General features: G+C 65.8%; 1 protein-coding gene and 1 pseudogene across 4 annotated transcripts in view; both read left to right on the top strand.

Moving 5' to 3' along the window:
* Window positions 1–13,751, top strand: part of LOC139589419 (RNA-binding E3 ubiquitin-protein ligase MEX3C-like) — an 18,471-nt gene extending 4,720 nt beyond the window's left edge. Inside the window, exons 2-5 of one of the 4 annotated variants that reach the window (XM_071425889.1) lie at window positions 1,773–3,525; window positions 11,702–13,377; window positions 13,433–13,466; window positions 13,539–13,751. In XM_071425889.1, coding sequence (XP_071281990.1) covers window positions 1,773–2,971 — 1,199 coding nt within the window. In that variant the 3' untranslated portion in view covers window positions 2,972–3,525; window positions 11,702–13,377; window positions 13,433–13,466; window positions 13,539–13,751. Of the gene's footprint in view, window positions 1–1,772; window positions 5,533–5,586; window positions 5,800–11,701; window positions 13,467–13,538 lie in introns of those variants that run through there. The other 3 variants (XM_071425891.1, XM_071425888.1, XM_071425887.1) reach the window with 3 other exon arrangements.
* On the top strand, window positions 8,720–13,751 carry LOC139589420 (RNA-binding E3 ubiquitin-protein ligase MEX3C pseudogene; annotated as a pseudogene).
* Window positions 13,752–20,322: the final 6,571 nt, after the last annotated feature.

Raw genomic sequence — 20,322 nt, 5'->3', positions numbered from 1 at the left:
GGGATGGAGCTGGGGCTGGGATGGAGCTGGGGCTGGGGCTGGGATGGAGCTGGGGCTGGGGCTGGGATGGAGCTGGGGCTGGGATGGAGCTGGGCTGGGGCTGGGATGGAGCTGGGGCTGGGATGGAGCTGGGGCTGGGGCTGGGATGGAGCTGGGGCTGGGGCTGGGATGGAGCTGGGGCTGGGATGGAGCTGGGCTGGGGCTGGGATGGAGCTGGGGCTGGGATGGAGCAGGGATGGAGCTGGAGCTGGGATGGAGCTGGGGCTGGGATGGAGCTGGGATGGGGCTGGGATGGAGCTGGGATGGAGCTGGGGCTGGGATGGAGCTGGGATGGAGCTGGGGCTGGGATGGAGCTGGGGCTGGAGCTGGGGCTGGGATGGAGCTGGGGCTGGGATGGAGCTGGGATGGAGCTGGGGCTGCGGCTGGGATGGAGCTGGGGCTGGGATGGAGCTGGGGCTGGGGCTGGGGCTGGGATGGAGCTGGGGCTGGGATGGAGCTGGGATGGAGCTGGGTCAGGCTGTGCGGTGTCGGTGTCCTGCAGACGCTCCCTGCCCCCCTCAGCTGCCCGTGCCTCTCTGCTCCCTCCCCAAGCGCTGCCAGAGACACTGAACCTCCTCCTCCTCCTCCTCCTCCTCCTCCCGCCGAGCTGGGCCAGCTCTGGCCTCGCTCACCGCCTGCCTGCAGGAGCGGCCCCTCCTCCCCTGCTCCTGCTCCTGCTCCTGCTCCTGCTCCTGCCCGGGGCCGTTCCCGCAGGAGCGGCCCGGAGCAGCCTCTGGGCCGTGGAAGCGTCTCTGGCCCGCGGAGCAGGGGCTGCCAAGCCCGGCCTGGGGAGGCGGCTCCGTGTGCCCGCAGGGGCTGGGGCGCTGTGCGGAGCAGGGGGGAGCGAGGCGCTGCGGGGCAGCCGTGCCGGGGCTGCTCACAGCTCCGTGCAGGCGCGGTGAGCTCCGAGCGCCGCCTCTGTCCCTGCTGGCAGCTGGCCCCGCACGGGCTGGGCTGGGCACGCAGGCGCTGTCGGGAACGCCCCCAGTGCGCGCCCGCTCCTCTGGGCTCGTTCTGCGCTGCCCGCTCTCCTGGCCCTGTGCTGGGCAAGCTGGGCTCCTGCTCACAGCCTGCCTCAACACCTGCAGTGTCTCAGGACAGGGCCCGTGCGTCCCACCAACCGTCACTCCAGCCCTGAAAATCAAAGGAAAGCGTTCCATTGACCTCTGGTTTCCGTTTGGGGCAGCGTTTGCCCAGGCAAGGAGAGAAGCCCCCAGGTGGAGCCCATGTGTGACCCGAGCAGTCTGCTCGGGCTCCCGGGGCAGCTCCAGGAGGGCCCCTCGCCCCGCGGGGCAGGGCAGAGTCTGGGTCACCCCCGTGGCGGGAGGCAGACAGGAGCTCTCGGTGACCCTCGGTGGTTCTGCCTGGGGCACGGGGCTGGGCTGCAGGCCCTGCTCCCAGCTGGGAGCGTTTGTTTGTGGCCGAGGGCACAGGGCTGGCGTGTCAGCAGAGCTCTCTGTGTGTGTCTGTGTGTGTGTGTGTGTGTGTGTGTGCGAGGCTCCTGCGGCGCCGTGCGGACAGCCGGGGGACACCCGGAATCTCTGGGGACCCTCGGGAGCACGGCTGGCCCTCCGGCACCGGGGCGGGGCTGCTGGAGCCCTGCAGAGCTGCAGCGGCCCCGAGCCGTGCCCGCGGCACCCTGGGGCTCCGGGCGGGCCGGGAGCGGGGCAGGAGCGGGCCGGGCATGGCTCCGTGCCCCGGCCGCCCGCCGACGCCGCGTGCTCCCCGCGCAGGCTGCAAGATCAAGGCGCTGCGGGCCAAGACCAACACGTACATCAAGACGCCGGTGCGCGGCGAGGAGCCGGTGTTCGTGGTGACGGGGCGCAGGGAGGACGTGGCCGCGGCCAAGCGCGAGATCCTGTCGGCGGCCGAGCACTTCTCGCTGATCCGGGCGTGGCGCGGCAGGGCCGCGGGGCCGGGCTGCGCGCCCGCGCTGCCGGGGCAGAGCACGGTGCAGGTGCGGGTGCCGTACCGCGTGGTGGGGCTGGTGGTGGGCCCCAAGGGCGCCACCATCAAGCGCATCCAGCAGCAGACGCACACGTACATCGTGACGCCCAGCCGCGACAAGGAGCCCGTGTTCGAGGTGACGGGCATGCCCGAGAACGTGGAGCGGGCGCGCGAGGAGATCGAGATGCACATCGCCCTGCGCACCGGCGCCTTCCCGGAGCTCGGCCGCGACGGCGACTTCCGCGCCAACGGCACCGACGTCGGCTTCGAGGGCGGCCCCGCCTGGCCCGGCGCCCGCCCCGCGCCCCGCGCCCGCGCCACGATGGCCTCCGGCTACCGCAACGACAGCTCCAGCTCGCTGGGCAGCGGCTCCAGCGACTCCTACTTCAGCGGCGGCCGCCTGGCCGACTTCAGCCCCACCAGCCCCTTCGGCGCCGGCGGCTTCTGGGCCGGGGAGGCGCTGCCGGCCGCGGGCGCCGAGGAGCCGGCGCTGGACTCCCCCGCCTACGAGCCCCTGCCCGCGCCCTCCCCGACCGTATGGGCGCCCTTGGAGCCCGCGGCCGCCCCGCCCGGCCCGGGCACCGAGGCCGCGGGCGGCTCCAGGGCCCCGCTCCGCGGCAGCCGCCCCCCCACGCCCCGCCTGTCGCCCGCCTTCCCCGAGGCTCTGGAGCAGCCGCTGGCCAGGCGGGCCCACGGCAGCGCCCCGGGCCCCCCGCCCGGGCTGCCCGTCTGCATCCCCGCCTTCTCCACCGGCACCGACAGCTACTCCTCGTCCAACGGCGGCTCCGCGTCCAGCTCGCCCCCCGAGTGCCGCCGCAGGCACGACTGCGTCCTCTGCTTGGACGGCCAGGCCACGGCCGCCCTCGTGCCCTGCGGCCACAACCTGTTCTGCCCGCAGTGCGCCGCCCGCATCTGCGCCAGGGACGCGCCCGCCTGCCCCGTGTGCCAGGCCGCCGTCACCCAGGCCATCCAGATCCACTCCTGAGCGCGCCGGGCCGGGCCAGGGCCGCGTCAGCACGGAGGGCTCGGGGCCGCTGTGCCGGGTGAGGGCAGCTCTCAGCGCTGCCCACAGCTGCAAACGCAGCTGCTCCGGGCTGTGAAGCGCCTCTGCCACGGCCGGGCCTCTGTGCCGGCAGCCGCAGCCGCGCCGCCCCCAGAGGGGTCACTGCCCTGCGGGGCTGCGGCGCCGCCAGGCACCCGCCCACGCTGCCAGTGCTGCCTTCTCCACACGGCCGGGGCTCCGAGCAGCTCTGGGAAACGCCTCCTCTGCCGCTCTCTGCCGCCGCTCCCGCCTCACCTGCAGCACTGCCAACGCCCGCCCCGGCCGCGGGGACACCGCCGGAGCTGCCCCGGGACAGCCGGGACAGGGACTGGGACAGGGATGAGTCACGGCAGGGACAGGAGCAGCCCAGGCTGGGCCCCCGGGGCCTGCGATTCCCACGGGGGCAGCGTGGGCAACACGGGAGCTGTCCCAGGAGCTGTCTGAGGAGCTGTCCCAGGATCTGTCTGAGGAGCTGTCCCAGGAGCTGTCCCAGGGTCGTGCCCAGCTCCCGGTGCCCCGGTGCTGCTGCTGCTGCCGTTCCGTCTGTGTGACCGAGCCGTTCCCAAGGCGCCCCCGGGGATCCTGCAGATCTCCGAGTGAAGCAGCGCCGCCTGCGGCCCTCGCCTCGCACACGCGGCAGGGTCACGGCTCCTTTCAGCAAGGGAGGGGAACCGGGGCGCTGGGTGCGGGCCCTGGCGCTGCTCGCCCCGCAGCCACCTGCAACCGCTCGGCTGCGTTTCAAAAAGGCCTTTCCAGTCACGAGTCTGAGGAGGAAAAAGGAGAGGAGAGGCTCTTGAATGCTCTTCCTGCATTTCAGCCTGTGGATGTTTCCAGCTCTTCCATCCTCACAATGCTCCCAAACCTGCGCTGGCATAAGGTAAAGCAACGAACACAAGCAAACAGAACAGAATAAAAACCAAAACAAAAAAAGGAAGGAAGAAAGAAAGAAAGAAAGGAAAAAAGAAATAATACAAAATGGAGTTCTGGTGGATTTTTTTCTATTTTTGTTTTGGAAGCATTATTTTCACAAGACAAATCTTTTTTCTCAGATTAACAGAAAAAAAAAAAAAGAAGAGGAGAAATGAAATCACATCTATGTTGAACTAGTAAATACGCAGAAAACTTTTTTTTTTTATTTCCACTTGAAGAGTTACATTTCGTATTCCAAGTTTACAGGTAACGGTTTTTATTTGGTGATTCCGAGTCTGGGAGCTGCCCTGAGGGCACGGCCAGGGTCTGAGCACAGGGCAGGGTCCGAGCACAGGGCAGTGTCCCAGCACAGGGCAGTGTCCCAGCACAGGGCAGTGTCCCAGCACAGGGCAGTGTCTGAGCACAGGGCAGGGTCCGAGCACAGGGCAGTGTCTGAGCACAGGGCAGGGTCTGAGCACAGGGCAGTGTCCCAGCACAGGGCAGTGTCCCAGCACAGGGCAGTGTCCCAGCACAGGGCAGTGTCTGAGCACAGGGCAGTGTCCCAGCACAGGGCAGTGTCCCAGCACAGGGCAGTGTCTGAGCACAGGGCAGTGTCCGAGCACAGGGCAGTGTCTGAGCACAGGGCAGTGTCCCAGCACAGGGCAGTGTCTGAGCACAGGGCAGTGTCCCAGCACAGGGCAGTGTCCCAGCACAGGGCAGTGTCCCAGCACAGGGCAGTGTCCCAGCACAGGGCAGTGTCTGAGCACAGGGCAGTGTCCCAGCACAGGGCAGTGTCTGAGCACAGGGCAGTGTCCCAGCACAGGGCAGTGTCCCAGCACAGGGCAGTGTCCCAGCACAGGGCAGTGTCCCAGCACAGGGCAGTGTCCCAGCACAGGGCAGTGTCTGAGCACAGGGCAGTGTCCCAGCACAGGGCAGTGTCCCAGCACAGGGCAGTGTCTGAGCACAGGGCAGTGTCCCAGCACAGGGCAGTGTCCCAGCACAGGGCAGTGTCTGAGCACAGGGCAGTGTCCCAGCACAGGGCAGTGTCTGAGCACAGGGCAGTGTCCCAGCACAGGGCAGTGTCTGAGCACAGGGCAGTGTCTGAGCACAGGGCAGTGTCTGAGCACAGGGCAGTGTCCCAGCACAGGGCAGTGTCCCAGCACAGGGCAGTGTCCCAGCACAGGCAGTGTCTGAGCACAGGGCAGTGTCCCAGCACAGGGCAGTGTCTGAGCACAGGGCAGTGTCCCAGCACAGGGCAGTGTCCCAGCACAGGGCAGTGTCCCAGCACAGGGCAGTGTCCCAGCACAGGCAGTGTCTGAGCACAGGGCAGTGTCCCAGCACAGGGCAGTGTCTGAGCACAGGCAGTGTCTGAGCACAGGGCAGTGTCCCAGCACAGGGCAGTGTCCCAGCACAGGCAGTGTCTGAGCACAGGGCAGTGTCTGAGCACAGGCAGTGTCTGAGCACAGGGCAGTGTCTGAGCACAGGGCAGTGTCCCAGCACAGGGCAGTGTCCCAGCACAGGGCAGTGTCTGAGCACAGGGCAGTGTCTGAGCACAGGGCAGTGTCCCAGCACAGGCAGTGTCCCAGCACAGGGCAGTGTCCCAGCACAGGCAGTGTCTGAGCACAGGGCAGTGTCCCAGCACAGGGCAGTGTCCGGGGCCGGTTTCCTATTTGCTAATTTTGCTACACTTTTTGTTATGTCTGAGTAGGGATTACAGACCCGATTTCAGTAAATTTCAGAATCCGTATATTTTATGATAAAGGGCCTTTCACTGATGACGGCCGAAGCACTGATATTATATATTTGCTGTAAAGAGAATTACAAGAGTTTTATTTTTCTGATATTAAAAGTTGCGTAATGAAGATTTTTGACTTGCGTGTTCGCCTGCCCGGCTGCCACCGGGGGAGTGCGGGAGGTGCGGGCGGAGAAACCCCGAAATGCCCGGGGGGTTCCCTCTGTGGGGGATTTGGGTCCGGGGGCTCTGGGTCAGTACCGGGATTTGGGTCCGGGGGCTCCGTGTGTGTCTCTGTGTGTGTGTGAGGGGTTTGGGTCCGGGGGCTCCGTGTCAGGGATTTGGCTCTGGGCTCTCGGTGACGGGCGCTCCTTTCCCGCACGCTCGGTTCGCTGTCCCGGCTGTTCCGCGCTCAGCGGCGCCGGTGCCCGCCCGGGCCAGGCCAGGCGAGGGAAGCGCCCGCCCCGGGCAGCGGCTCCGGGCAGCGGCTCCGAGCTCCGGGCAGCGGCTCCGGGCAGCGGCTCCGGGCTCCGGGCAGCGGCACCCGGCCGCGGGCAGCGGCACTCGCCGCTCTGCTGGACAGCAACATTAATGCTGGTTTTTGTTAAGGAAGCATCAATAAACTCAGACGTTTCCTCGGCTGCTGGAACGCGGCGCTGCCGCCGAGCCCGGCGGCAAAAAAAAAAAAAAAAAGCGAAACCCTGAAAGCTGTCGCTGTTCTGAGGAGGTGCCAAACTCCGAGTGTCCATTTCTGTGTGAGGCAGCCCAGGAGCGGGATGTGGAGCAGTGAGCGCAGCGTGCGAACACAAACTCCCGGCCGCTCCTTTGCTCTCAGCGCCGGCTCTGAAGGGCAGCGCTCGGTGTCGCAGGGCAGCACAGACGGACGGGAACGCGCACGGGCACCGCCAAAGCCCGGGGCCGCCCCGCGGGGCCGGCTCGGCCTGGGCTGGGCCGGGCTCGGTGCCGGCCCCGCGGCAGCTGAGCTGTCCCGCACACGGCAGGGGGGAAAGGCAGGGAGCGGCTCGGGAATGGCAGAGCGGGCGGGTGGGGGCGTTCCGCCGGGCAGGCACGGCCGAGATCCCTCGGGATGCGGGTCCTGAAACCGGGGAAACCTCGGCTGGGAGCTGGGGGAGGTGTTGGGGAACCGAGGGTGACAGGCACGGAGCGTGGGGTGCAGTGAGGGATCGTGTGTCACTGTGTGTGTGTGTAATGAAGGATTGTGTGTCACTGTGTGTGTGTGTGTAATGAAGGATTGTGTGTGTGTGTGTGTAATGAAGGATTGTGTGTGTGTGTGTGTGTGTGTGTGTAATGAAGGATTGTGTGTGTGTGTGTGTGTGTGTAATGAAGGATTGTGTGTCACTGTGTGTGTGTGTGTGTGTGTGTGTGTGTGTGTGTGTAATGAAGGATTGTGTGTCACTGTGTGTGTGTGTGTGTAATGAAGGATTGTGTGTCACTGTGTGTGTGTGTGTGTGTGTGTGTGTGTGTGTGTGTAATGAAGGATTGTGTGTCACTGTGTGTGTGTGTGTGTAATGAAGGATTGTGTGTGTGTGTGTGTGTGTAATGAAGGATTGTGTGTGTGTGTGTGTGTGTGTGTGTGTAATGAAGGATTGTGTGTGTGTGTGTGTGTGTAATGAAGGATTGTGTGTGTGTGTGTGTGTGTGTGTAATGAAGGATTGTGTGTGTGTGTGTGTGTGTGTGTGTGTGTGTGTAATGAAGGATTGTGTGTCACTGTGTGTGTGTGTGTAATGAAGAATTGTGTGTGTGTGTGTGTGTGTGTGTGTGTGTGTAATGAAGGATTGTGTGTCACTGTGTGTGTGTGTAATGAAGGATTGTGTGTGTGTGTGTGTGTGTGTGTGTAATGAAGGATTGTGTGTCACTGTGTGTGTGTGTAATGAAGGATTGTGTGTCACTGTGTGTGTGTGTAATGAAGGATTGTGTGTCACTGTGTGTGTGTGTGTGTGTGTAATGAAGGATTGTGTGTCACTGTGTGTGTGTGTAATGAAGGATTGTGTGTCACTGTGTGTGTGTGTGTGTGTGTAATGAAGGATTGTGTGTCACTCTGTGTCTCTGTGTGTGTGTGTGAGCTGTGCTGGCAGCTCCTCAGTTCGTGCCCTGTGAATGTGACCCCGCAGTTCCTGGATGCAGGAGACAGAGATGACAGCAGAGATACGGAGCCAGTGCTGTGTGTGCTCTGTGTGCAGCGGGGCAGGCACGGGGCACAGGGGCCCTGCAGGGACTGTGGCAGCCTGGGGCTGGGGCTGGCATGGAGCTGGGATGGAGCTGGGGCTGGCATGGAGCTGGGGCTGGGGCTGGGATGGAGCTGGGGCTGGGACTGAGCCTGGGGCTGGGATGGAGCTGGGATGGAGCTGGGATGGAGCTGGGGCTGGGGCTGGGATGGAGCTGGGATGGAGCTGGGATGGAGCTGGGGCTGGGATGGAGCTGGGGCTGGGATGGAGCTGGGGCTGTGGCTGGGATGGAGCTGGGATGGAGCTGGAGCTGGGATGGAGCTGGGATGGAGCTGGGGCTGGGGCTGAGCCTGGGGCTGGGGCTGGGATGGAGCTGGGGCTGGGATGGAGCTGGGGCTGGGATGGAGCTGGGGCTGGGATGGAGCTGGGATGGAGCTGGGGCTGGGATGGAGCTGGGGCTGGGATGGAGCTGGGGCTGGGGCTGGGATGGAGCTGGGGCTGGAATGGAGCTGGGCTGGGGCTGGGATGGAGCTGGGGCTGGGATGGAGCAGGGATGGAGCTGGAGCTGGGATGGAGCTGGGGCTGGGATGGAGCTGGGGCTGGGGCTGGGATGGAGCTGGGGCTGGGATGGAGCTGGGGCTGGGATGGAGCTGGGATGGGGCTGGGATGGAGCTGGGATGGAGCTGGGGCTGGGGCTGGAGCTGGGATGGAGCTGGGGCTGGGATGGAGCTGGGGATGGAGCTGGGGCTGGGATGGAGCTGGGGCTGGGATGGAGCTGGGGCTGGGATGGAGCTGGGGATGGAGCTGGGGCTGGGATGGAGCTGGGGCTGGGATGGAGCTGGGGCTGGGGCTGGGGCTGGGATGGAGCTGGGGCTGGGATGGAGCTGGGATGGAGCTGGGTCAGGCTGTGCGGTGTCGGTGTCCTGCAGACGCTCCCTGCCCCCCTCAGCTGCCCGTGCCTCTCTGCTCCCTCCCCAAGCGCTGCCAGAGACACTGAACCTCCTCCTCCTCCTCCTCCTGCTCCTCCTCCTCCTCCTCCCGCCGAGCTGGGCCAGCTCTGGCCTCGCTCAGCGCCTGCCTGCAGGAGCGGCCCCTCCTCCCCTGCTCCTGCTCCTGCTCCTGCTCCTGCCCGGGGCCGTTCCCGCAGGAGCGGCCCGGAGCAGCCTCTGGGCCGTGGAAGCGTCTCTGGCCCGCGGAGCAGGGGCTGCCAAGCCCGGCCTGGGGAGGCGGCTCCGTGTGCCCGCAGGGGCTGGGGCGCTGTGCGGAGCAGGGGGGAGCGAGGCGCTGCGGGGCAGCCGTGCCGGGGCTGCTCACAGCTCCGTGCAGGCGCGGTGAGCTCCGAGCGCCGCCTCTGTCCCTGCTGGCAGCTGGCCCCGCACGGGCTGGGCTCGGCACGCAGGCGCTGTCGGGAACGCCCCCAGTGCGCGCCCGCTCCTCTGGGCTCGTTCTGCGCTGCCCGCTCTCCTGGCCCTGTGCTGGGCAAGCTGGGCTCCTGCTCACAGCCTGCCTCAACACCTGCAGTGTCTCAGGACAGGGCCCGTGCGTCCCACCAACCCTCATTCCAGCCCTGAAAATCAAAGGAAAGCGTTCCATTGACCTCTGGTTTCCGTTTGGGGCAGCGTTTGCCCAGGCAAGGAGAGAAGCCCCCAGGTGGAGCCCATGTGTGACCCGAGCAGTCTGCTCGGGCTCCCGGGGCAGCTCCAGGAGGGCCCCTCGCCCCGCGGGGCAGGGCAGAGTCTGGGTCACCCCCGTGGCGGGAGGCAGACAGGAGCTCTCGGTGACCCTCGGTGGTTCTGCCTGGGGCACGGGGCTGGGCTGCAGGCCCTGCTCCCAGCTGGGAGCGTTTGTTTGTGGCCGAGGGCACAGGGCTGGCGTGTCAGCAGAGCTCTCTGTGTGTGTCTGTGTGTGTGTGTGTGTGTGTGTGTGCGAGGCTCCTGCGGCGCCGTGCGGACAGCCGGGGGACACCCGGAATCTCTGGGGACCCTCGGGAGCACGGCTGGCCCTCCGGCACCGGGGCGGGGCTGCTGGAGCCCTGCAGAGCTGCAGCGGCCCCGAGCCGTGCCCGCGGCACCCTGGGGCTCCGGGCGGGCCGGGAGCGGGGCAGGAGCGGGCCGGGCATGGCTCCGTGCCCCGGCCGCCCGCCGACGCCGCGTGCTCCCCGCGCAGGCTGCAAGATCAAGGCGCTGCGGGCCAAGACCAACACGTACATCAAGACGCCGGTGCGCGGCGAGGAGCCGGTGTTCGTGGTGACGGGGCGCAGGGAGGACGTGGCCGCGGCCAAGCGCGAGATCCTGTCGGCGGCCGAGCACTTCTCGCTGATCCGGGCGTGGCGCGGCAGGGCCGCGGGGCCGGGCTGCGCGCCCGCGCTGCCGGGGCAGAGCACGGTGCAGGTGCGGGTGCCGTACCGCGTGGTGGGGCTGGTGGTGGGCCCCAAGGGCGCCACCATCAAGCGCATCCAGCAGCAGACGCACACGTACATCGTGACGCCCAGCCGCGACAAGGAGCCCGTGTTCGAGGTGACGGGCATGCCCGAGAACGTGGAGCGGGCGCGCGAGGAGATCGAGATGCACATCGCCCTGCGCACCGGCGCCTTCCCGGAGCTCGGCCGCGACGGCGACTTCCGCGCCAACGGCACCGACGTCGGCTTCGAGGGCGGCCCCGCCTGGCCCGGCGCCCGCCCCGCGCCCCGCGCCCGCGCCACGATGGCCTCCGGCTACCGCAACGACAGCTCCAGCTCGCTGGGCAGCGGCTCCAGCGACTCCTACTTCAGCGGCGGCCGCCTGGCCGACTTCAGCCCCACCAGCCCCTTCGGCGCCGGCGGCTTCTGGGCCGGGGAGGCGCTGCCGGCCGCGGGCGCCGAGGAGCCGGCGCTGGACTCCCCCGCCTACGAGCCCCTGCCCGCGCCCTCCCCGACCGTATGGGCGCCCTTGGAGCCCGCGGCCGCCCCGCCCGGCCCGGGCACCGAGGCCGCGGGCGGCTCCAGGGCCCCGCTCCGCGGCAGCCGCCCCCCCACGCCCCGCCTGTCGCCCGCCTTCCCCGAGGCTCTGGAGCAGCCGCTGGCCAGGCGGGCCCACGGCAGCGCCCCGGGCCCCCCGCCCGGGCTGCCCGTCTGCATCCCCGCCTTCTCCACCGGCACCGACAGCTACTCCTCGTCCAACGGCGGCTCCGCGTCCAGCTCGCCCCCCGAGTGCCGCCGCAGGCACGACTGCGTCCTCTGCTTGGACGGCCAGGCCACGGCCGCCCTCGTGCCCTGCGGCCACAACCTGTTCTGCCCGCAGTGCGCCGCCCGCATCTGCGCCAGGGACGCGCCCGCCTGCCCCGTGTGCCAGGCCGCCGTCACCCAGGCCATCCAGATCCACTCCTGAGCGCGCCGGGCCGGGCCAGGGCCGCGTCAGCACGGAGGGCTCGGGGCCGCTGTGCCGGGTGAGGGCAGCTCTCAGCGCTGCCCACAGCTGCAAACGCAGCTGCTCCGGGCTGTGAAGCGCCTCTGCCACGGCCGGGCCTCTGTGCCGGCAGCCGCAGCCGCGCCGCCCCCAGAGGGGTCACTGCCCTGCGGGGCTGCGGCGCCGCCAGGCACCCGCCCACGCTGCCAGTGCTGCCTTCTCCACACGGCCGGGGCTCCGAGCAGCTCTGGGAAACGCCTCCTCTGCCGCTCTCTGCCGCCGCTCCCGCCTCACCTGCAGCACTGCCAACGCCCGCCCCGGCCGCGGGGACACCGCCGGAGCTGCCCCGGGACAGCCGGGACAGGGACTGGGACAGGGATGAGTCACGGCAGGGACAGGAGCAGCCCAGGCTGGGCCCCCGGGGCCTGCGATTCCCACGGGGGCAGCGTGGGCAACACGGGAGCTGTCCCAGGAGCTGTCTGAGGAGCTGTCCCAGGATCTGTCTGAGGAGCTGTCCCAGGAGCTGTCCCAGGGTCGTGCCCAGCTCCCGGTGCCCCGGTGCTGCTGCTGCTGCCGTTCCGTCTGTGTGACCGAGCCGTTCCCAAGGCGCCCCCGGGGATCCTGCAGATCTCCGAGTGAAGCAGCGCCGCCTGCGGCCCTCGCCTCGCACACGCGGCAGGGTCACGGCTCCTTTCAGCAAGGGAGGGGAACCGGGGCGCTGGGTGCGGGCCCTGGCGCTGCTCGCCCCGCAGCCACCTGCAACCGCTCGGCTGCGTTTCAAAAAGGCCTTTCCAGTCACGAGTCTGAGGAGGAAAAAGGAAAGGAGAGGCTCTTGAATGCTCTTCCTGCATTTCAGCCTGTGGATGTTTCCAGCTCTTCCATCCTCACAATGCTCCCAAACCTGCGCTGGCATAAGGTAAAGCAACGAACACAAGCAAACAGAACAGAATAAAAACCAAAACAAAAAAAGGAAGGAAGAAAGAAAGAAAGAAAGAAAGAAAGAAAGAAAGGAAAAAAGAAATAATACAAAATGGAGTTCTGGTGGATTTTTTTCTATTTTTGTTTTGGAAGCATTATTTTCCCAAGACAAATCTTTTTTCTCAGATTAACAGAAAAAAAAAAAGAAGAGGAGAAATGAAATCACACCTATGTTGAACTAGTAAATACGCAGAAAACTTTATTTTTTATTTCCACTTGAAGAGTTACATTTCGTATTCCAAGTTTACAGGTAACGGTTTTTATTTGGTGATTCCGAGTCTGGGAGCTGCCCTGAGGGCACGGCCAGGGTCTGAGCAGGGCAGGGTCTGAGCACAGGGCAGGGTCTGAGCACAGGGCAGGGTCTGAACAGGGCAGGGTCTGAGCACAGGGCAGTGTCTGAGCACAGGGCAGTGTCTGAGCACAGGGCAGTGTCTGAGCACAGGGCAGTGTCCCAGCACAGGGCAGTGTCTGAGCACAGGGCAGTGTCCCAGCACAGGCAGTGTCCCAGCACAGGGCAGTGTCCCAGCACAGGGCAGTGTCCCAGCACAGGGCAGTGTCTGAGCACAGGGCAGTGTCCCAGCACAGGGCAGTGTCTGAGCACAGGGCAGTGTCTGAGCACAGGGCAGTGTCTGAGCACAGGGCAGTGTCTGAGCACAGGGCAGTGTCCCAGCACAGGGCAGTGTCCCAGCACAGGGCAGTGTCCCAGCACAGGGCAGTGTCCCAGCACAGGGCAGTGTCTGAGCACAGGGCAGTGTCCCAGCACAGGGCAGTGTCCCAGCACAGGGCAGTGTCCCAGCACAGGGCAGTGTCTGAGCACAGGGCAGTGTCCCAGCACAGGGCAGTGTCTGAGCACAGGGCAGTGTCCCAGCACAGGGCAGTGTCCCAGCACAGGGCAGTGTCTGAGCACAGGCAGTGTCTGAGCACAGGGCAGTGTCTGAGCACAGGGCAGTGTCCCAGCACAGGCAGTGTCCCAGCACAGGGCAGTGTCTGAGCACAGGGCAGTGTCTGAGCACAGGGCAGTGTCCCAGCACAGGGCAGTGTCCCAGCACAGGGCAGTGTCCCAGCACAGGGCAGTGTCCCAGCACAGGCAGTGTCTGAGCACAGGGCAGTGTCTGAGCACAGGCAGTGTCTGAGCACAGGGCAGTGTCTGAGCACAGGGCAGTGTCCCAGCACAGGGCAGTGTCCCAGCACAGGGCAGTGTCTGAGCACAGGGCAGTGTCCCAGCACAGGCAGTGTCCCAGCACAGGGCAGTGTCCCAGCACAGGGCAGTGTCCCAGCACAGGCAGTGTCTGAGCACAGGGCAGTGTCCCAGCACAGGGCAGTGTCCGGGGCCGGTTTCCTATTTGCTAATTTTGCTACACTTTTTGTTATGTCTGAGTAGGGATTACAGACCCGATTTCAGTAAATTTCAGAATCCGTATATTTTATGATAAAGGGCCTTTCACTGATGACGGCCGAAGCACTGATATTATATATTTGCTGTAAAGAGAATTACAAGAGTTTTATTTTTCTGATATTAAAAGTTGCGTAATGAAGATTTTTGACTTGCGTGTTCGCCTGCCCGGCTGCCACCGGGGGAGTGCGGGAGGTGCGGGCGGAGAAACCCCGAAATGCCCGGGGGGTTCCCTCTGTGGGGGATTTGGGTCTGGGGGCTCTGGGTCAGTACCGGGATTTGGGTCCGGGGGCTCCGTGTGTGTCTCTGTGTGTGTGTGAGGGGTTTGGGTCCGGGGGCTCTGGGTCAGTATCGGGATTTGGGTCTGGGGGCTCTGGGTCAGTATCGGGATTTGGGTCCGGGGGCTCCGTGTGTGTCTCTGTGTGTGTGTGAGGGGTTTGGGTCCGGGGGCTCCGTGTCAGGGATTTGGCTCTGGGCTCTCGGTGACGGGCGCTCCTTTCCCGCACGCTCGGGTCGCTGTCCCGGCTGTTCCGCGCTCAGCGGCGCCGGTGCCCGCCCGGGCCAGGCCAGGCGAGGGAAGCGCCCGCCCCGGGCAGCGGCTCCGGGCAGCGGCTCCGAGCCCCGGGCAGCGGCTCCGAGCTCCGGGCAGCGGCTCCGGGCAGCGGCTCCGAGCCCCGGGCAGCGGCTCCGGGCAGCGGCTCCGGGCAGCGGCTCCGAGCTCCGGGCAGCGGCACCCGGCCGCGGGCAGCGGCACTCGCCGCTCTGCTGGACAGCAACATTAATGCTGGTTTTTGTTAAGGAAGCATCAATAAACTCAGACGTTTCCTCGGCTGCTGGAACGCGGCGCTGCCGCCGAGCCCGGGCTGTCCCCGGCTCTGCCGAGGCCGCTCCGAGCCCTCCCTGCGCGGCGCCTGGCTGGGATCGGGGAGCAGGGCCGGCAGTCCCGTCCCGGGGCCGCTCTGGCCGCGCTGCAGCCGCCGCTGCTGTCCGGGGCTCGGCGCCGGGCCGGGCAGGCACCGCTGACCGTGCGTGCTCCAGGGCCGGGGCTCCGCCGCTCCCGCCGCGCTCCCCGGTCCTGCGGGGCCGCAGGTGGCGGCCGGCGCTGCCCGCAGCGCGCTCCGGGGCGCGGCGCTCGGCCCCGCGGGGCTTCCCCTTCTCGGCCCCGTGGGGTTTCTGCTGCTCCATGTCAGCGATTTGTCCCGCGGGGTTTCCGCCGCTCGGCGCCGAGGCGGGGGCGGTGCTGCCCCGGGGCGTGAGAGCGAGCCCAGCCCCGAGCCGGGACCGAGCGGGCACCGGGGCTGCAATGGGGGAGTTTGGGGAGCGCCCCGCTCGGGGGGAGCTCCCAGCCCGCGGCAGCTCCCGATCCCCGTCCCGCAGCATTTCTGCCCTCCGGGGCTGCGGGAACCGGGCCCGGAGCCGGGAGTGGGGCTGGCGGTGCCTGCGCTGCCCCGGGACTGCGGCGGGGCTGTGCAGGGAGCCGGGCTCGGGGCGCCCTTTCCGTGCCACGGCTCCTGGAAGGAGCAGAACGGGCACGAACAAAAAATGGGCAGCTTCTGTTGGCTTCTTACTTTCTACCCCCAGAATAGATCTGGCCCGATTTTTTATGAAATTGCAGCGCATTTCCAAAACCTGCTCGGGCAAAGTTTGAGGTAAACGCATCAAAAACAGCGGGGGGTGCAGGCTGTGAAGGGAAAGCTGGAATTTGGGCAGAGAAGCTGCTCCGGGGGCTGTGGGGGATCCCACACCGCGATGGGTCCGCGCAGGCGGGGCCGGGCTGGGGGAAGGTTGGGCCGGGCTCAGGCCGGGCTCAGGACGGCCCCCGGGGGCTCCTCCAGCCGGCTCCGCACGGGCCGGAGCAGGACAAAGCCGCCAAGGAGGCTGCACCGGCTGCACTTGGCTCCCTGACCCCGGGCAGGGCGGGGGCGGCCGAGGCCGAGGATGGGGATGAGGCTGAGGATGAGGATGAGGATGAGGATGAGGATGGGGATGAGGATGAGGATGGGGACGAGGATGAGGATGAGGATGAGGATGGGGACGAGGATGAGGATGGGGATGAGGCTGAGGATGAGGATGAGGATGAGGATGAGGATGGGGATGAGGATGAGGATGGGGACGAGGATGAGGATGAGGATGAGGATGGGGACGAGGATGAGGATGGGGATGAGGCTGAGGATGAGGATGAGGATGAGGATGGGGACGAGGATGAGGATGAGGATGAGGATGAGGATGAGGATGAGGCTGAGGATGAGGATGAGGATGAGGCTGAGGATGAGGATGAGGATGAGGCTGAGGATGAGGATGAGGATGAGGATGGGGATGAGGATGGGGATGAGGATGGGGATGAGGATGAGGATGAGGATGAGGATGAGGATGAGGATGGGGATGAGGATGAGGATGAGGATGAGGATGAGGATGAGGATGAGGATGAGGATGAGGATGGGGATGAGGATGAGGATGAGGATGAGGATGGGGATGAGGATGAGGATGGGGATGAGGATGAGGATGAGGATGAGGCTGAGGCTGAGGCTGAGGATGAGGATGAGGCTGAGGATGAGGCTGAGGATGAGGATGAGGATGAGGATGAGGATGGGGATGAGGCTGAGGATGAGGATGAGGCTGAGGATGGGGATGAGGATGAGGATGAGGATGAGGATGAGGCTGAGGCACCGCTCTCGCTCTCGCTCTCGCTCGGGTCAGGCTGCCCCAGGCCAGGGAGGGCAGAAAACGGGTCCAGAACTCCAGAAAACGGCGTGGATCAAGGTGATCGTGGCAGGCCTGGGAGCCCCAGGAGAACCACAGAACCACGGCAGCTTTTAACCTGGAAAAGCTCACCAAGGCCACCGAGTCCCAGCCTGCCACCAGCACCGCCAGGGCCACCACCTGTCCCCGAGTGCCACATCCACACGGCTCAAGGGATGGGGTCTCACCAGCTGTGCCAGGGCTGGACAGCCCTTTCCATTGGGAAATTCCTGCTGCTGTCCACCCTGAGCCTGCCCTGGCCCAGCCCGAGGCCGTTCCCTCTGCTCCTGTCCCTGTTCCGGGGGTGCTCCACGCCTCTGTCCCCGCACCCACAGTGACCTGGGGACGCCCCGGTGCCCGTCCCCTCCCCTGGCGCTGCCACCACCTGCCAGCTGTGCCCAGGCCGCAGCAGCCGCTCTGTGCTGGTGCCCCTGCGTGCCTCAGCTCCCAGGGCAGCCCCAGCGCCCGGCCCTGCCACCCTCGGGGTGCCCACCCTGCCCCGAGCCGTGCCAGCCCCGGTAAACATCGCTGAGAATGTCACTGAGAGTGTCACTGAGAGTGTCCCTGAGAGTGTCACTGTGAGTGTCCCTGTGTCACTGTGAGTGTCACTGAGAGTGTCACTGTGTCACTGAGAGTGTCCCTGAGAGTGTCACTGTGAGTGTCACTGAGAGTGTCACTGAGAGTGTCCCTGAGAGTGTCACTGTGAGTGTCACTGAGAGTGTCACTGAGAATGTCCCTCACTGTGAGTGTCACTGAGAGTGTCACTGAGAGTGTCACTGAGAGTGTCACTGTGAGTGTCCCTGAGAGTGTCCCTGTGTCACTGTGAGTGTCACTGAGAATGTCCCTCACTGTGAGTGTCACTGAGAGTGTCCCTGAGAGTGTCACTGTGAGTGTCACTGTGAGTGTCACTGTGTCACTGTGAGTGTCACTGTGTCACTGAGAGTGTCACTGAGAGTGTCACTGTGAGTGTCACTGTGAGTGTCGCTGAGAATGTCACTGTGAGTGTCACTAAGAATTGCCCTGTGTCACTGTGAGTGTCTCTGTGTCACTGTGTCACTGAGAATGCCCCTGTGAGTGTCCCTGTGAATGTCACTGAGAATGTCCCTGAAAATGTCACTGTGAATGTCTCTGTGTCACTGTGAGTGTCACTGTGTCACTGTGTCCCCATGAGTGTCCCTGTGAGTGTCACTGTGAATGTCACTGTGAGTGTCACTGTGTCACTGTGAGTGTCCCTGTGTCACTGTGAGTGTCCCTGTGAGTGTCCCTGTGAATGTCACTGAGAATGCCCCTGTGAATGTCCCTTTGAATGTCACTGAGAATGTCCCTGAAAATGTCACTGTGTCACTATGAATGTCACTATGTCACTGTGTCACTGTGTCCCCGTGAGTGTCCCTGTGAGTGTCCTTGTGTCCCTGTGAGTGTCCCTGTGTCCCTGTGAGTGTCCCTGTGAGTGTCCCTGTGAGTGTCCCTGTGAGTGTCCCTGTGTCCCTGTGAGTGTCCCTGTGAGTGTCCCTGTGAGTGTCCCTGCACTGCCCGTCCCAAAGCGCTGCAGGCACTCCCCAAACGGGCAGAATGGCCCCAGTGCCAGGCAGTGCCCGGGGTGTCCCCACGGCCGGCTGGCGCCCTCGGGTGACGGGGCTGGAGCAGGACCTGGCCTGGCCACTGCAGGATGCTCCTGCTCCCGAAGGCCCCCGGTCCCCACGCCCTCACCTCCCGTGGGCCCCTGGTGACACCGCGGTGGCCCTGGGGCACCTTGGCCCCTCTGGTCCCCCCACAGAGGCGCCGCGGCCGGGGTGGCAGATGGGGCACAAGGACATTGAGGGGCACCCGCCCCACGGCCCCAGGGACACAGAGCCCCGGGACACGGCCACAGCTCTGCGACAGCACCGGGGCTGCAGGACAGCACAGAGTGCCCGGGACAGGACAGGACAGCACAGAGTGCCCGGGACAGGACAGGACAGACTGCCCAGGACAGGACAGAGTGCCCGGGACAGGACAGGACAGAGTGCCCGGGACAGTGACCCCTGCCCAGGACAGGACAGACTGCCCAGGACAGGACAGGACAGACTGCCCAGGACAGGACAGACTGCCCGGGACAGGACAGGACAGACTGCCCGGGACAGGACAGGACAGACTGCCCAGGACAGTGACCCCTGCCCAGGACAGTGACTGGCTGCCCCTCGGGCCACCCCGTGGGAACGAGAACAATGGGCGGGCAGGGGGCTGGCAGAGGGACAGGAATGTCCCCAGCCCCTCGGGGGTGGCAGGGGTGTCCCCAGCCTCTCGGGGGCTGGCAGAGGGACAGAAATGTCCCCAGCCCCTCGGGGGGTGGCAGGGGTGTCCCCAGCCCCTCAGGCAGGGCAGGGACCCTTGAGCCTGGCACGAGGCACGCACACAAGCCTGGGCGGTGCCGTGGCACCACCGGGACGCCGCTGTGCAGCTGCAGCTGCCGCCAGCCCGGGTGGCTCCGGTGTCCCCTGTCCCCAGCCCTGCCAGGCCCGGCAGCCACCGGCCCCTGCCCCGCGCGGCTCCGAGGGCTGGCGTGTGGCACGGACCCCGCCCGGCTCTGCCGCTGTGCAACCGCGGGTCAATAAAAGCAAACAAAAGACATTTGAAAAACCGCAAACCGCCCAAAACCACGCGGCAGCGCTTTCATTCTGGCAGGATTTCCAACGCCCGCAGCTCATTGCCCGAGTTTGGCTCCAGCTGGTTCCCCCGGCCCCAGGGGTGTCCGTGGGGCTGAGCTGCCCCTCGAGCGCGCCCCCCGGCCCCGCAGCCCCCGGGCGCGGCTCCGCGGCGGTGACCTGAGGCACTGCAGCCCCGCAGCCGGGCCGGGCCGCGCTGGGACCGCGAATTTACCCGGGCGGGGCCTGTCCCGAGAGCCGGCAGCCGGGCCGGGCTCGGCGGGGAGCGCCGGGCAGCTCGGGCAGCTCCGTGCTCTGCCAGCTCCGTGCTCTGCCAGCTCCGTGCTCAGCCCAGCTCCGTGCTCAGCCCAGCTCCGAGCTCACCCAGCTCCGTGCTCAGCCAGCTCCGTGCTCAGCCAGCTCCGTGCTCAGCCAGCTCCGTGCTCTGCCCAGCTCTATCCTCATCCCCAGCTCCGAGCTCACCCAGCTCCGTGCTCACCCAGCTCCGTGCTCTGCCCAGCTCCGTGCTCTGCCCAGCTCCGTGCTCAGCCAGCTCCGTGCTCACCCAGCTCCATCCTCATCCCCAGCTCCGTGCTCAGCCCAGCTCCGTGCTCAGCCCAGCTCCGTGCTCAGCCAGCTCCGTGCTCACCCAGCTCCGTGCTCAGCCCAGCTCCGAGCTCACCCAGCTCCGTGCTCAGCCACCTCTATCCTCATGCCCAGCTCCGTGCTCAGCCAAGCTCCGTGCTCAGCCAGCTCCATGGTGAGCCCAGCTCCATCTCCATTTCCCAGCCCTGTGCTCACCCAGCTCCATCCTCATCCCCAGCTCCGTGCTCAGCCCACCTCCGTGCTCATCCCCAGCTCTGTGCTCTGCCCAGCTCCATGGTGAGCCCAGCTCCATCTCCATTTCCCAGCCCTGTGCTCACCCAGCTCCGTGCTCACGCAGCTCCACACTCATTCCCCAGCTCCACACTCACTCATTCCCCAGCTCCACTCTCATTCCCCAGCTCTGTGCTGACTCAGCCCCGTGCTCACCCCAACCCCAAGCAGCCTCTCCCCGCCTGGTGCTGCTGCCAGCAGGGCCAGACGCCACTGGTCTCTGAAGTGTGTGTGCAGGCCAAGGAGAGAAAAAAGACAGAAAAACAACCAAAAAATGGGAGTCCCACACTCCACCCACAGGATGATGGGCGGCAGGAGCTGGGCTTGGGCCGGAGCCTCTGGTCCTGATTTGGCTCTGGGGGTCACTCCCTGGGTCATTCCCTGGGTCACTCTGTTGGTCACTCTGTGGGTCATTCCCTGGGTCACTCCATGGGTCATTCCAGGGGTCACTCTGTTGGTCACTCTCTGGGTCAT

The sequence above is a fragment of the Agelaius tricolor genome, unplaced genomic scaffold (genome assembly GCF_023055355.1).
Source record: "Agelaius tricolor isolate 1412-34295 unplaced genomic scaffold, bAgeTri1.0.p SCAF_4, whole genome shotgun sequence".
Classification (NCBI taxonomy): Eukaryota; Metazoa; Chordata; class Aves; order Passeriformes; family Icteridae; genus Agelaius; species Agelaius tricolor.
The sequence above is the reverse complement of the archived record's forward strand: the minus strand, read 5'-3'. Positions and strand labels throughout refer to the sequence as shown.